At 35.9% G+C, this 16,877-nt stretch overlaps 1 protein-coding gene across 1 annotated transcript in view; it reads right to left on the reverse strand.

The window, feature by feature from the left end:
* The window catches only part of Exoc4 (exocyst complex component 4), a 734,966-nt gene that overhangs the window by 211,578 nt on the left and 506,511 nt on the right, over window positions 1-16,877 (reverse strand). The window contains exon 11 of the mRNA XM_005377540.2: window positions 4,449-4,668. Coding sequence (XP_005377597.1) covers window positions 4,449-4,668 — 220 coding nt within the window. The remainder of the gene's footprint in view (window positions 1-4,448; window positions 4,669-16,877) is intronic.

Raw genomic sequence — 16,877 nt, forward strand, 5'->3', positions numbered from 1 at the left:
TAAACAATAAAAACATTAAGTATTTAATGTTTTTCTTTCTCTTTTAACACAGAGATACAAAACAGGAACTATATCTCCAAGTCAATGACAAAGTAGGAAATTAAAGTGAATCGGTTCAATTGCTTTCCTCGTGTCTATGGAATGAACAATTTGTAGACTCTAGAAGGCATATAAGATCTAGCTTAAATAACTATACCCCAGATATCATGTCCAGAATGACATCAGAAGGCCCACATGATTCACGAATAATGAATAACACTTTCTCTTAAGAGAGTTCCTCAGTTTACTGTGAATCAGCATGCTTTGCTTTGCAATGGGTGAAAGCCATTTACAGAAAAAACAATGGCAAAGGGGATTCTCACACGGTAAGACCATGCAGTAAATTCAATCCTACCTTTATTCAAGGAGCATCAAAGGCATAAGAACTATGACATTTTAATTTAAGTACTGTCTAGAATCATTACATCTATCTACTATTATGGTTGGTATCATTACCATCAAACTCAAGAGTGTACATTTTATGCCATGGAAGAAAACACACACACACACACGTTATTGTACTGAGGACACCACCATTCATTTATTTACTCATATCTATTCATCCACTCATTCACTGATTAAATACTGAGTGCATATTTAACGTTCTGGCTGTTCTGGGGACAGTCTACGAACTGGAGATTTAGGACAGAATTAATGTCAAATGTCTAAACTCTGCTGTCTGTTGGAAAGGTAGATATTTTTATAAAATACAATACAATGAGTTATTAGAAAAAAAGACACTTAAAAACCCACCAAACTATATTACATGTAAGTCCTAATTTTTTGTTAGATTTCAAGAGATAATGTCAAATTCCTAAATAGACAATAAAAGTCTAAATGCTTAGTATCAAATTCTTTGTGGATAGGATACTAGTAACACAAAGCTGGCAGATAAGCGTCATCCTCAGGCTATGATCTGAGTTGAACTGGTTTAGAGCACACACTCCCAGGTTAGAAAACCTGGGTGTGAGTTACAGTTCTACTTTTGGTAGACAGATGACTGTGGGCAAGTTACTTAATTTCATTGTTTCTAAGTTTCCTCAACATAATGAGACCCTCACAGAAGCTCCTATCATATAATCAAAGCCCTTATAGTCAATGCATATAAAGCACTCAGAACAGTGTGCAGTGAATACATAGTAAATACTACCAAAATGTTAGCTGTGACCGCTACTACTACTATTATGATTATTATTATTATTACTAGTACTACCTGCTGTATTATTTTGGGCCAATACTTGCATAGCTGTTGCATCTATAAATGGTGCTTATACTCGTCCTTCCTCTGACTTTCTTCCTTCCTTTCTGTGGACTCTTTGATAGCAAGTAAATTTGCTGGTACAAATACATATTAGCACCCACAGAAATGCCCCTCACAACACGTGCCTGTATCTCCCACACGTCATTTCAGAGGGGCAAGGACAAAGTGTCCTTTCATTTCCTTCACAGGGCTCCCATCACTGCATCTGTCCATCATCAAACAGATGAAAGCAGCACTAAGACAGGTGTCCCTTCACCTCCCTAGAGAATCTGGCTGCGCTGATACCAAATGACACTGGGTGCTACCTCGGGGGAAAGGCACGTCCTCCCTGCTACTCTGGGACCAGACAGTCTAGCAGAGAGAGTAACTGTAAAGGACATCTTTATGCTTCATAAACTCGAATACATAATCACCCTCCTGCATCTTTTACATATACGTATATCTCTCCAAGCTCCTTCTTACTATTTGTTTTGGATTCTCAGCTACATTTTTAAAAGGATTATTTCTTATTTTTTCTGCAGATTAGCTGTATTCAATTAGCTGGGAATAAAATTACCAAAGAAACAGGAAACACATTTGGGAAACACTGAAACTTGAAGCTGTCTCTTCATTTGCTTTTTAAACCTTGTAACTTTGATACTATTGGGGGCTGGGGATTTAGCTCAGTGGCACAGCGCCTGCCTGGCAAGTGTGAGGTCCTGAGTTCAATTCCTGGTACTGGAAAAAAACAAAAACAAAAACAAAAAAGACCCAAAAAACTTTGATATTATTAAGCAGATTTATTTTCTGCACCCTCAACACCTTATGCTTTCACTAAATAAAATTTTGATGAAAAAAGAGAGGGTAATAAACTAACCAAAATAACAAAGCAGGTATTCTAGCTCTGATGACAAATTTGGAGGTTAATAGTTTAGATGGCTTTAATCTCAAGATTTACTTACTTACATATAATTATATCTTTTTTTGTTTTTGTTTTTCTTCTAGTACCAGGAATCAAACTCATGACCTTGCGCTTGCCAGGCAGGTGCTGTGCCACTGAGCTAAATCCCCAACCCCTTTATAATTATATTTCAACAAAGTTCAGAAGAGAACAGGTAAAGCTGAAGTTCTTACTTAACATTAGAATAACTGACTTAAAGAACAAGTGGCACAGTTATACAGTGAAGAGGTCGGAAGTGATCTGTCAGACACATCAGTAGACTGCCTAGAGATGACATGCAGCTGGGAAATATATATGGTGTGGCATGGCCCAGATTACGCTCAATTAGTTAAGGGTTTTAATGTGTCTTTGCTACTCAAGCTGAAAATAGACATGTTTAATAAGACATAATCTCTAGTCATAAGTGCTAAGAAGGGGAAAAAATGTTAAGGCTAGGACTACAGCTCAGCAAGGGTAAAGCCCTGGGTTTGATCATTAATAACATAAAAAATAAAAAAAATTTTGAACACCCAAAGTGTTAAAATAGTGATTAATGAAGGAGATCGCTTTGGGATTCTGACACAGAGAATGCTCTGTTCAGATGATTCATCTGAAGAAACATTAAGGAAGAAAGAACTTACAGAAGTACAGGCAGGGTGGAAAGCAGTAACAAGGGATGTTAGGCGCCCAGAGGCTAGTAATAGCAGAAAGCAGAGATCCAGGGGCACAGAGAAGAAATGGTGTTGTCAGAGCCCAGTAAGAGTTGGAGCTACGGAGAGAATGTCCATCTGGTAGGACCTCTGATTACAGAGGCAAGCATCCATGGTCAGGATCGTGATAAAATTAGGAAGGGAAGTGGAGAAGACATTATTCCAATTGTCTCCTCACCTTCCAATCTCCTGTTCATGCTTCCTATTTTTCAAAACCTGACTGGGAGCTACGTGGAAAGATAGGCTTGGTGGTACAGTCCATAGGGTTTATCTTCAGCACTGAAAATGTATAGGGAGGGGTGGTCCTTAGGTAGGAAAGCCAAGAAAACTCCCAGTAGAGATTTCCCCCGAGTCGAGACACTTCAATTAAAATTCATAGAGAAGGTCTCAGCCATGCAATGAGCCATGGGAAGAACAGCTCAGCAGAGGGAGGACTGAGCATGTGTCTCTGCATCCCCCCTTCTCTGTATACAAGCCTTGCAGACCCCTTGGTACAAACAGATCTACCGCTAACCCAAACAGCCCAAGACAGCACCTTCCTAGGTGTGAAGTCCCTATTCAGTTTGCTCAATATAAAAGAAGAGTTTGTGCATAAAAAGAATGCTCATAGTTAGGATACATCTCTAAGAAAGGCCCAGCACTGCTGTTAAGTTGAAAATACATAAAAGGTAAAATCAAGGAAAACACATATGTAGGTAGGTAATTGAAACACGTATCATAATTCCCATTTATGCAGCTTCTTCTTGCAGAGATCAAGCTTTCTGTGCTTTGAGTATCCTCATATTGTACAGTTTAAGGAAAAATGTGTTTTTGTACTAACTGCTCCTTTACACGAAGAAAAGCTGTAAAGATTAAATTATAATGTAATAGCAGTGTGTAGCTAGAATTTGAACTCACCTAATTTTCTTTTAGTTTTATATTTATCTTTAAGTTAACATATGTACAAAATGTATATCTTAAACCCACTAATAAAAATATCTACAAACATTATTTTATTCCTATCACCTAGAAGACATTTCTTTATGTAGTCAAAGTAAGACTTTCAATATTAAGATCATTATTTGAATTAAATGATCTGATGTTGAAAAGCCAGGTTCAAACTCACTACAATAAGCCTGGCCTCAAATGATGCAGAGTGTTTCCTGCTGGTAACTGAGGCCAGGTAGAGTAACTAATTTCCTTCCTGCTAATCCCTGATATTCTGGGATGCATTTACCAATGGGAAACACAATGCCTTTCAAGGACAAATTCTAGGCTAATAATTGAAGAGCTACCAGCAAGTTAGTGAGACTCACCATCTCCCACATTCAAAGTTAACCACTGTTTTCTTAGAGAGCTTAAGGAACTTCCATTATCCAAGTATATTAGACCTAAATTTCCCTAGTGCCTATTTAATTTCCTCTTGTTTTGTCTCTGATGAATACGGAAACAGATGGTAACTCTTCTTTTTTTAATTTATAACTCTTGGCAAGTCAATAAAAAGAGCTGACAAAAATAGTAAGTTTTAGTGTATTATCACCTGCAGGAGAGGCCGCTGCACCCCCAGCACTTTCATGGTGTCTGCATTAGCCAGGATCTTCAAGGGGTCAGACGTTTTAGTGACGCCTTCAATCTCCTTGTTGATCTCAGCCAAGACCTGATTGAGGAAGATGTTTTTGATGTACACGGTGAGAAACTCTCGAAGAGGACACTGCTTGGCTGGGCCAAGTCCCAGGGCGTGCTCAATCTCTTGAATAAACCTGGAAGACAAACAGAGCACAAAGTTTGTTAAGCATATCAGAAAACACTTACAGAACAATGACAGCACAGCTTGGGGCATCTATGGGCTTTGGCTCTTTTTAAGATAAGAACAGATCATCACTCTATTACTCATCTATACAGGACTTCAGATTTTCTTTAAAAAAACAAGTTATTTCACTTTTGAAGTAGAAAAAAGATTAAATTGAAAAACATGACTTCTAAACTGGTGGGAAAGGAAAGACAAAGATATTTTTATTAATGCAAGAAGGAAGAGAATGAGATAGGGGCTGAAAGTCAAAGAAGAATGTCAACTTCATTTGTAGTGTTTTCTTTCCTTTGTTAAAACATATAAAGGATACATAACAGAATGCTAATAACTGTCAAGCCTCAGAGATAACTACGTAAATTTTTACATTACTCTTTGTACTTTTCTAGAGAGGTAGCTCTTGCTTTTTGTGTTTTGATATGCACAAGTGTAACTTACTACAGTCTAGTTACATAAATCCCCCACAACATGGTTTAAATTCCATAGTATCATAATTGAGTTATCATAGTTCATTAACTGTAAGTAAATGCATGAAGTACCAACTATAGTGATAGCTATAATGGATAACTCTATGTGGATAACTTATGTTCATCATGATTTGACAAATCACATGACTTTTTCCAAGTTCACTGGTAACTGATCACTATACATCAGTTATTCAGTTCATGTACGTGCAACAGTGTGTATAGCTGTGTCACTGCCTTGTCTCCCAGTGATAAGCCCATATGACATTTTATTAAGAACTATAGGTGAAAGGGAATTGTCCGACAAAGATAAAAATACAGCAAGAAAAGTAAAAGTGATGAAAGCACATGGAATCTGACCTGAATGCAAACAGAGTTTAGAAGAAATGGTGATTGTGGAAATTTTGACACATTTGCCATCTAAGAGATGTATGTAGCCACAGAAAAGGCAAACTTCTCAAAGTAAGTGAGGACAATGGCTGTGACAAAAGAGAGGAGGAAGACGAAAAGGGAGGGGATGCCAGAGGAAGTGATGCCAACAAAAGACTTCATATTTAAGGAACTACTAGTGATACTTTACAATAAGAAAAATACAAGGCACAAAATGCTAGCAGCTGATCCAAATGCAAAAGAACCATAACGGCTGGCTGAGGCATGGAAAAGACACTTATGGAGTAACGAAGTACACAAGCTGAAGGCAGCAAGCATTCTTCACATCATTCTTTGTCAGATACTTAAAAAGAAGTAAAGAACTTTAACTCTGTTTCTAATGTTATATATACTAAATAGACCCTAATTTCTTATTTTCATTTCCATATACATTTATTCATGACAGTAAGAGTTTTTTATATTGTTGGGTGTGGTGGTGCATGCCTGCACAGCACTCCAGAGGTTGAGACAGGATTGCGATGAGTCTGAGGCCAGCCTGACCTCGTAAAGACCCTGTCTCAAAAAACCTCCAAAAAACCCAACCAAACAAACAAATAAAAAAAAAGCACCATCACTACCACTAACAATACAACATCTGTGATTGTTAACTAAGACTGCTTTGAATGGCTTTTGATTGCATGGTGATTTTTACATTTCCACAGTGCTATATAAAGCAAGTGCTACCTTTAAAGTTTTCTCAAAAAATAGGATGGGCAAAATAAAGTACAAGAAAATAAAATAAAGACAAAAGATGAATAGCTAAGAAGATTTTTCCCCAACTTATACCACAGATGATCGCTAGAAACCAGTAGAAAACTCATCAAAGAACATGAAAAGACAATTTACAGTAAAAGAAATACAATAGCTATTAAACATATGAAAAATTTCTTGAATTCATTCATAGTAAGAAAAATGGAAAGCATACAATTACATCCACACAACTGGCCAAATTCCAGAAGTTTGAAAACATATTCTGATGGCATAAATGTGGGAAAAGAGGTATTCTTAGATATTACTGGTGGGAGTAAAAAATAGTACAACCCTTATGAAGGGCAAGTTAGTACTAACACTCAAAATTACTAATGCATTTTTTCTTTAAGACCCAGGATACCACTTCTGGGAAATTCTTGACAGCTTATCTGAATAGGGATGAGATGATCTATATACAGAGTAGACAGATTATTTTAGCATTGCTTTTATGGCACAAGATTGGGTGCAGATCAGTATGTATTTAGTAAAATTTACAACAAAACTCCTGTATAAGAATTATATATCCTATTTTGTTTACTTCAGCGTAAAGATAACCAAGAAAAACTTGCAAAAAACTAGTAAGTCCCTGTAGCAGCATGGGCAGGGCTGAAGACTGAAGCAGGAGGAGGGGGAATGAGATTTCCAGTTACAGTGCAACTTCTCATAATCAGCTGATTGTTAAATCCTGTGACTGTATTAGCTCCTGGGTTAAAATTAAATGAGGAAATTTTAAAATTAGCTTATACATATCAAAGACTATATTTCACAAATTGCTTTCCAATTAGATCACATTTGAAGTATGATATACAATTCCTAAGATTTAGCTGCTTAACCTAATAGTGTCCTTTACTTAATAAATCAGTATTTTGTAGAAAAAAATCTTCTATATCACCAGTTAAATACTGCATATTAATCTCTGGTGTGTGTGTACATGTGTGAACGTGTATGTGGCAGAAGGGAAAGGAAGTAGAATAGTGGTATATACATATATAATTAACACAGTGAAAACAGTAACCTAAGAAAATCAAGAAAGAAAAAGAAAACTTAAAGGCAAGAGAAACCGGGGCCAGGGACATAGCTCAGTGGTACAAATGCCTGTCTGGGAAGTGCAAGGTTCTGAGTTTGAGCCCCACCACCAAAAAAAAAAAAGGCAAGAGAAACCATAATAAGGTTTCTTAATTGATGTTACCTGTAAGGAAAAAGAAGTAAAAGCCTGATCATGAATCTTCAAGGAAAGGGTGAATGGGGGAAGACAGGAAAACATTGAGAAAGAAAAGCGGATAGTTGACCCTGGCCATAATTTTAAGATCTCCAAATGCTACATCTTACCACGCTGAGCCCTTTTAATCTCATCTAACTTTTACAGAAATCCACCATCCAGGTGCATCCTGTTCCCGCTGGTCAGCCTCCAACAGAAAACTGCTATTACTAATTTGTCAATAAGCAAACTCATCAAAACCTTTTTATCATTTTTGATATTATGAAAATCATCAGAATACTTAACTATTTTCTTCAAAGGGTTTCAGAAAGTTTTCTGAACAGAAGTCTTAACATTTTAAAAATCTTTAGTATTTACTAGAACAAAATCTTTACTAGTCAACCTGTTCCTAAATACAGTGACAGAAGTCTCTAAATCACCCATATTTTCCTTTTTCTAGCTCCATATTTGTCTTTAGTCTCTCTAAAATATGAAAGGGCTCCAAGCAGCAGTGGCAGAGGGGCCCCCATCACTTTCAGCTGAGTGCTTTCTTTCAAACACAAATCATTTATTCCCTAAAGCACATACATCAGTCTCCAGTGACACATCCAGGTTGATATTGTCATCTGTAACTCGAGGGGAACTATTCAACATATTTCCAAATCTGCTTTCAGAGCTGTGAGGGACCTCAGTGTGTAGAAAACTTGAAACATGTGGGTAAGAATGAAAGAGAAAAATGAGGGCTGTCTTAACAGCTCTTTGTTAGTAAAAAATGGAGCTGTTATTAGGGCTGGGGTAGAGGGATGGTGGCAAGGAGATGTTGGTCAAAGCATGCCAAATTTCAGTTAGAAGGAGTAAATTCAAGAGTTCTACTGCGCAACACGATGACTACACTTAATAACAATGCTTTGTATACTTGCAAATTATCCGAAGTGTAGATTTTAAGCATTCACATGACAAAAATACATGAATAACTATGCACTCTGATTAGCTCAATTTAACCATTCCACAATACATATATATTTCAAAGACATCAGTTTCTCTGCCATAAATATGTATAACTCTGTCCATTAAAAATAAAAATTTTTAAACTGAAGTTTAAAAACATTAAGTGGGAAGACTTCCTCTTCTTTGAGCAGGAAGGAAACACACAAAAAATGACTTCCCTAGCCATCCTGGAGGTGAACATCACTCACTGTCACTGTGTAAGGAGGAATGACTCAGGGAATTCGAAGTAGGTATTTCAGCTGAAATGTGTCATCTTGGGCTAATTTACTCACTTAGTCTTACTTTTCTGTATTGGTAAAATAATATGGTAACACTCACTACCTACCTCAGATTGTTCCGATGCTTAAATGAGGAAATAAAAATTAAAGCACTCAGAACAAACAATGACACATAGTAACTATTAAGGAAATGGAGGCTGCTGCTATTTTTATAATTACTATTATTACTATCATTATGCAAATTCTGGTGAAGTTAGAGATACAAGCAAAGCGAGGTATATTTTGTGATGTTCTTTACCTGGCTCCTTTACTTTCCATACAGGCATCCATACTCACAATTCAGACCATTATATTAACACTTTGAATTCTCAGTAATGGATGTCGGGTTGACCAAGTTCCCTCTGGGCACAGGCCAAATGAAGCTGCTCCTCGCAGTGTCCTCAGTGCCTGTTAGTGCTCTATGGCTGGCACAAAACAGACTCTCAGGAAATAATTACTGAAAAAATAATTAACATTTTTTTTTTCTGGTACCAGGAATCGAACTCATGACCTCATGCTTGCCAGGCAGGCACTGTGCCGCTGAGCTAAATCCCCAGCCCCTAACATATCTTTTGATCTCAACTTAGAGTTCTTGAAATTAAGATAGAAAACGTACCTGACTAACACTCTCCTCCCCAAGAATTTGGACAAGAGTTTCAAATAAAAGATAAAAAAGGGAAGAAAAACTTGGATGAGGAAAAGCGGAAAAGAAAGGAGGAGGAATATATATATATATATATATATATATATATATATATATATATATATATATATATATATATATACACACACACACACACATACACACACACACAAGATAGCTAAGGTAATTGTACTATTAATTTCTATTGGCTTATTGAAAGGAACAGTTAATGCTCAATTTTTTTAAAAAAATTTTGACCAATTTTGCATGTTTTTATCTGGTAATCTGAGCTACTACTTTGAAGATAACAATATGCAATATAACAACCATTGTTGATTTCCTATCATCTTGTTTTGAAATTCTGTATTGTTTTTAATGTTTTTTTTATTTTTATTCTCTTTAAAATAAAAAATAAATAAAAACTTTTTAAAAAAGATTTAGAAAAGTAACCATCTAATGTATCCTCACCCCAATGTTAATTGGTACCTCTTTTTTTGAAAGAATATTTTCTAGTTCTTGTTCACACTTTCATATCGTGTTTTATTTTGTGGAATACAATTGTTCATACTATTTTTCCTCCTGGTCTTCAGGGATTACTATAAACTCAATCCACTATGCTAATAAATACAACATTATTAAACAAAGTATCTATTAGGGAACATTAACTCTGCCTCCAGGTTTTATTACAGATAACAGTACAGTGAACATCTTCATTTTTCTTCTGTTATTTCCACAAGTTAAAATATTATGAATAGGTTCCCAGCATTTTCATGAATAAGTCTATGTTTTATTTTCCCCTAAGTTTCTGCAATATACTGCTTGATCCATCCACCTAGGAAGTACTTTTAGAATGATTTGCTGAATGGCTGACAGAAGGGAGCGTCATTGGTATAGAAGACAATCTTCAAGCAAGCTCAGTTTTTCAAACAATGCTAATAATTAGTTCTTTGGAAGTAAAAAAGTATTAAATTTTTGACAATAAAAAGAATTTCATTAGGAAAGAAAATACTTCAAAGTTAAGCTAGAGCACAGATGGAACTCTGTCAAAAGGGCATTATCTGCTCTGGAGAAATGTTTTCACCCTGGGGGTTTGCTACCTTTCTACACACTGAGCAGGTAAACACAAAGCACATGTCCATCTATGCATGTAGAAAAAGAGACAACGAGAAAAAAAAAAGATCTACACAATGTTGTATGTAGAGCATCTAATTATAGGATTCTGAAGAATATTTATCAAATCCTGTAAAACAGTTTAAACCAAAAAGCAAATAATGAAAACATTCAACCAACTCTCAATCCATTTTAATGTTTAACATATGGATTTTATTTTCTAAATTCTAAGATTGTTCTTTGTAAATATTTAACTTGACGTTTTCTTTTCAGATCATCAGCAGGGGTCCTCGAAAAGGATATACATACTGAAGAACTATACTTTCTAATTCACTCCGCTTTGCAGCAAGTTATGTCTGCTATGGGATGCACAAATGAGTGCATGCTACTGACACTTCACCAAGTAGTCTAAGAATTTTTAGCTTGATATAATTTCTATCCAGAGAAACTACAAACTAATTAAAATTTCACTCCACTTCCTAAGTCCTTTGCTTAGTCCAGCCTCATCACAAATTCCATTTTACACAAAGCTCCATTTTTCCATTTCACCTCAGCCAAGAATTGTGGCTGTTACCCACTGGAAATATCCTTGAACATGGACGGCCAACCCAGCATTGTAGAAGGTGCAATGGGAGCAGCAATATTTATTCATATGAATAAAGTAGCCACTCATAGTGGACTTTTTTGAGAATATAGTATATTCAAAATCCCTACAACACTTGATTTGAATGGGGAAAAAAAAAATCAACCTAGACCCCATAATATAATCTACTCCCCAATGTGATCCAGTCATTGAACAAAGAACCGATCCAGGTAGCTCTAGTCAGGTAAATGAGGCCTTGGAATGACACCCAAGTAAGACAGGTAAAGGGCCAGAAACCACTCAGTCTACAGAAAGAAGACACAGCACCAAAATGGCTCCTTTAAGAAATGTTTCTTACTCAGTGGCTCTCAGATATGACATTTAAGGTACAAAGAAAAATGGAAAATAACTTGGGCAAAGAAGGAATGAAGCCTTGGCGGAAGTGATTCGAGATATATTCAACTTATTTGTATTATCTGAGTCGAAAAAGATCATTTAGAAATGATTTACAAGGGGCTCATTCAGAAACAGCAGCAACAGGCATATTTAAGACCATAAATCAGTGGAACATGAAAACGGAAGAAAAATCCATAAAGGTTAATGCACTTTGGAGCACATTTGCCTCTTAATTCATGGGAGTAAGGCACCAGCACATCAGGAAGGGGCTCTCCCTCAACAGCCTATAATTGTTCATGCTGAGTCTAACTACTATCTGTGTCTTGTGTATATAAAGATTTTCTGTGTAAAAGTGCTAAATAAGCTCATCATTGCAGAGCCCAATCATGTCCTCAGCCCATACCCCTAGGAGACAATTTGCTGAACTAATGAAATAAAAAGGGATTTGGGCGCTCTCATTTGTAATGAGTGAAATTCATGCCTAGGACTAGAAGAGAACAGAGGTAAAAATCATTAACTAAAGGGAGAAAAGAATATTATCTACAACGTTTGGATTCTGCAGGCTCACCAACAAATTTAACTTTTAAAAGTCCTGCATAAGTATATTGCAAGTGATTTGTGACTACATTTAAGTGCTCCCTTCAGACGGAAAAGCACTTTAGGTAAAACGAAGTAAGCCTCTTTAAAATGACAGCTGTTAATTTTTTAAACATATAATCTGGAAATTGAAGTGACTTAAACTCTAACCCTTCATATCAAGTAGTCTTTTTTTTTAACTCTCCCAAAATGTATATGCATCATCAATAAATAAAGGCTACTGATAAAATACTCAAAGGCAAAATAATAATCCTGCTTTCCTAACAGAGGGGGAATCCTATGTTTAGCTTTTCAATTTTCCTTTAGTTACAGCAAGGTAGTCTTGCTTTCATCTTTTTTTTCCATAAAATACAAAGCTGTCAAAAATTCCTCAAGAAAAATTGCAAGTTATTACAAAATGTCTATCGTATCTCCTGGAAATGTATGTGTAACCTATTAAATATCTTCTATCTGAGGTGCTCCAGATAAGTTTGGCCTTCAGATATTGAAATGCAAGACAGAGGACTCTGGCAAGTCTTCCACCTGTGGCTTTGTGAGTAGGAGCTGTGTTAATAACTGTTCAAACCTATGGAGCCCTTACCATATGCTAATCAAGTGGCTTTATATGGATTATTTCAGATAATTTTCAAAACATAGAGCTATGAGGACTACACTATTTATTACTATTTACATTTCACATAAGATGAAACTGATGAACAGGAAAAACAGCAGTAACATTAACAGCTAGTAGCTTATATTGCCCTTATTATATGTCAGAACCGTTTCAGGTAAACACCATGCTGTTTCACATTGCTGACATCATGGCTAAAGCATCCACAAGGCACGAATCATACTGTTGGGGGTTGTTCACATACTGTATGACACAATGATAACTGCATTAGCTCAGTGGTGGAGCCCAGCAGACATTCCTGTGCTTCCATTAACATCCTTTTTTGTTGTTGTTGTTGTTGTTGTTTTTCCGGTACCGGGAATCGAACTCATGACCTCGCGCTTGCCAGGCAGGTGCTGTGCTGCTGAGCTAAATAGCCAGCCCCTCATTAACATGCTAATTCATGTTCATACTAAATGAGATGATGGAGAGGCATAGACAGAACTTCATATATGGCAATTTCTTTCCCAGGCCTCTGTAAAACAATCTCCTAACTATTCTTCCCATCTTCATTCTCTGCTTCCTTCATTTTATCTCACAGGCAGCTACCATATTAGTCTCACTAAAGCACAGAACATATAACTATTTGTAGTTCTGTAAATGTACCCTGCTCTCCCTTGCCTCTAAGTCTCTGCACATTCTGGGCCATTTCTGTAGAGTACTCTCCCTAATCCTGCTTCTTGACTGTCACGTGTCCAGGTGAGTGTCCCATTAACTTGGATGTCTCGTTATCCAGGGGCCCTTGTCCCTTATGAGTGCACTGAATGTCCTTTTCCATCCTATATCCACAGACTTCTCTGCTGAGGGACCCATATGCTACTGGATTTTTTTCAACCAACAGTGCAGAGAAAACCTATTGTATGGGGAAAAGAAAATTTCCCAGCTATATCTCAGAGAACTAGTATCCAGAATATACATAGAGAACTCAAAAAATTAGTTCCTCACCCAAAGAAAAGACCCAATAAATACATGGAAAAATGTTCAACATCGCTGGCCATCAGAAAAATGCAAATTAATACAACACAGACATTCCATTTTATAGCAGAGAAAATGGTTATCTTTAAGAAATCAAATAATAACAAATGCTGGTGAGGCTACACGGCAAAAAAGGAACCCTTTTACATTGTTGATGGGAATGCAAACTAGTACAATCACGACAGAAAGCACTATGGAGTTTCCCAAAAAAACTAAAACTAGAAATTGCATTTGACCTACTGGCTTTTAAACTGCCTTCTCTGTACTGTATATATTTATAAACAAGCAAACAAAAAAAGCCTGTCTTTTTTTCATGAGCTCTATGCAGTCTATACTTCTAGTACACCTGAATTTTCTAAATTGTGGCACATCAGCTAGATTGGAAGTTTGAAAAACTATCATTTTTACTACAGTCTTCCTTCAAGGTCCACCCCACACCTAGCTTGGTCATGGAATTTGGTCATGGAGTTTGGTCATAGTCTCTTCAAGCTGCTTCATTTCCCTGCTTCAGAGACTTCCTTGAATAACTTTAGTGCATGGCACTGTCATCTTTCTACCTGAGTTTTTCTCTCTTATATAATTAAGCCCCTTTGTAGCAAGAGCTGTGTTTTGTACATCTTAGAATTTTATGTGAAGTTTGCAATGATACAACAACTGCTGTAGATATACTTCATATTTTAATAAATAATATGAAATTATCATTATAATTTACTTAGACTTGTTAAAGGACAGCACTTTTTAAAGGGGTTACAATGCATGAATTATTTTAAAGCTACGTTTTATGGAATAAATACAGTTGGGCGAACAAGATGATAAAACAATTGAAATGGTAGAAAAAAAGGCTGTAAAATTAGATGATGCATGCATTATGTTAACGTATCAAGATGATAAATTTTAAAGACAAATTACTAGCAAATGAAAATATAGATCTCTCTATTGTGAACTATATAGTTCGTCTGGTGTAAGTTGAACCTCACTCAGGCATCAAATAAAAAGATAAAATATTTCGTGAGTCAAAAACATGACTTGTGCATCTGCTGGGAAGAAATTATAGTATATATTTGCTGGAAGAGACAGGTAGGCTATTTCTCTCCTCCACTGCTCTTCAACAGGATGGAGTTCATTATGTTTAGTACACGAATGGTTTGGAAAACTCAATCTGAATTATCACTAATGAGCCTATTTGGCAGTTAATCTCGTTCCTGAACTTAGCTTATGATTATTTCTTATCCCTCGCTTATGTTTACCATCAAGTGAATAATAGCCAACCTGAATGTAAAGCACTCTAAGCAAAAGCTACCCATAAAGTTGTAAGTGATCCTGTAGATGACAATCTTTATCTTCTGATATCACTGCGGTTCCTTTCTCTGCACTCCTATCCACACTTTCTCAGTAATATGTATATACATATAATTTAAACAATGTTCACAAGGTTATTATTATTCTATTGTGGTTCAAAGTTTTCCAAAAATTTACTTCTCATAGAGCCTTTCCCTATAAAGAAAAGATTATCATTGTTTAGAGTCACTTTTGGCCATGTATTAACATATTACACTCTTAGGGTTTTAACACTAAAAAGTAGGCTCACATAATATCAAGTTAATATCAAATGGAACTAAGATAAACATTTTTAATTCATCTCAGCCAGCATTCCATTCTTATCATACTCTGTTCTTCCTAGAGGCATTAGTCATTTCCTTCTTTACAGATAATTTCAAATAGGCCCACTTATTAGATAGGAATTAAAGGTTTTATTATTCCTACCATTCCATTTTATTCAAGTTTTCACATTCTCTGTAAGGTTAAATGACAGATTTAAATTTAAATCTGAGACATAGAAAAGTAAAGGTTATTTTATTTGTATATTGCATAAAATAGAAAGAGAACAGTCATTGCTGTCTGGATGATAACTTGCAAGTGCATATGTATCAATGGTGAAGGCATTAAAATGATGGACTACATAGCATTTCTAAAGAAAAAGTAGATCCTATAAAAGAATTAAGATTAAAATATTATTAGATATTAGATAAAGATACTAGGTATTAGGTCTAACATTCCTAATAAACTGATATTCTTCTGGATTATGCTGATGACAAATATTTAAAACGCATACGAGATAAAACAGCTGTTTAAGAGTAATTGTCTGCAATCAGGTGCTCAATGGTTAAAGTCTTGGGCAAATTATTGCTAGTAACTTCAGCTGAATATGCAAAAGACTGAAAAGGCCCAGAAGTAGTTTGTACATTTAAAAACTCCAATGCAAGACCTCATTTCATATGAGACATGTTTCCTCTTTTCAAAGCAACAGAAAAATTTAAAGGAATATACGCTTTATCATAAAAAAATCTCAAGTGCCACCTAATGAGAGAAAAACAGATTCAGAAAACTATTTTTCTTATACAAAATTCGTGAAAAAACATTTCAATCCACTGGCAGCCAGTTCCTGTTTATTTTCAGTATGATAGTAAACATAAAATCGTGCATTTTTATGAGGTTAAGAAGGAAAATTACAGCCATAGGCATGACAGCCCCAAGTACCACAGTTGGTTCTGCATTGACCATTTATGAATTCAGGTTGTTACTACACTACAAGGCATCCATACTTTTTGATACCTTTGTGAGTTTTTACGTAGTTTCACTGGTGTCTTCTTTGATAGGAGGCATTCAGTGTATTTTCTTTCTATTTTTAAAAAAATGCAGCAAAGTACATTTTATTGTTTGTTTTTCATGAATTCTTGGCAAAAATCATTCATGAAATACACAGTAAAACTACAACATGTGATGGTAAGTGTCCCAAATATCTAATGAATTAATTAACTAAATTATCATCTGCTGCTCATGAAAAAGCTGTGCCTAGAAGATATGTGAAGTCATATAACGTCAGTAAATATACACTCACAAAGGACTTTTACATATTTGAACCTCATTCTGCTTTGGTTTTTTGCTTTGTTTTGTTTTTTGTCTTTTTGACACAGGGTCTCACTATGCAGTTCAGGCTGGCCTCAAGTTCACTTTGTAGCCCAGGCTGGTCTCAAATTCAAAACAATCCTCCTACCTCAACCTCCTGAGTGCTTGAATTACAAGTGTGCGCTACCACGCCCGG

Source organism: Chinchilla lanigera, unplaced genomic scaffold (genome assembly GCF_000276665.1).
Source record: "Chinchilla lanigera isolate Chin_1 unplaced genomic scaffold, ChiLan1.0 scaffold00009, whole genome shotgun sequence".
NCBI lineage: Eukaryota > Metazoa > Chordata > Mammalia > Rodentia > Chinchillidae > Chinchilla > Chinchilla lanigera.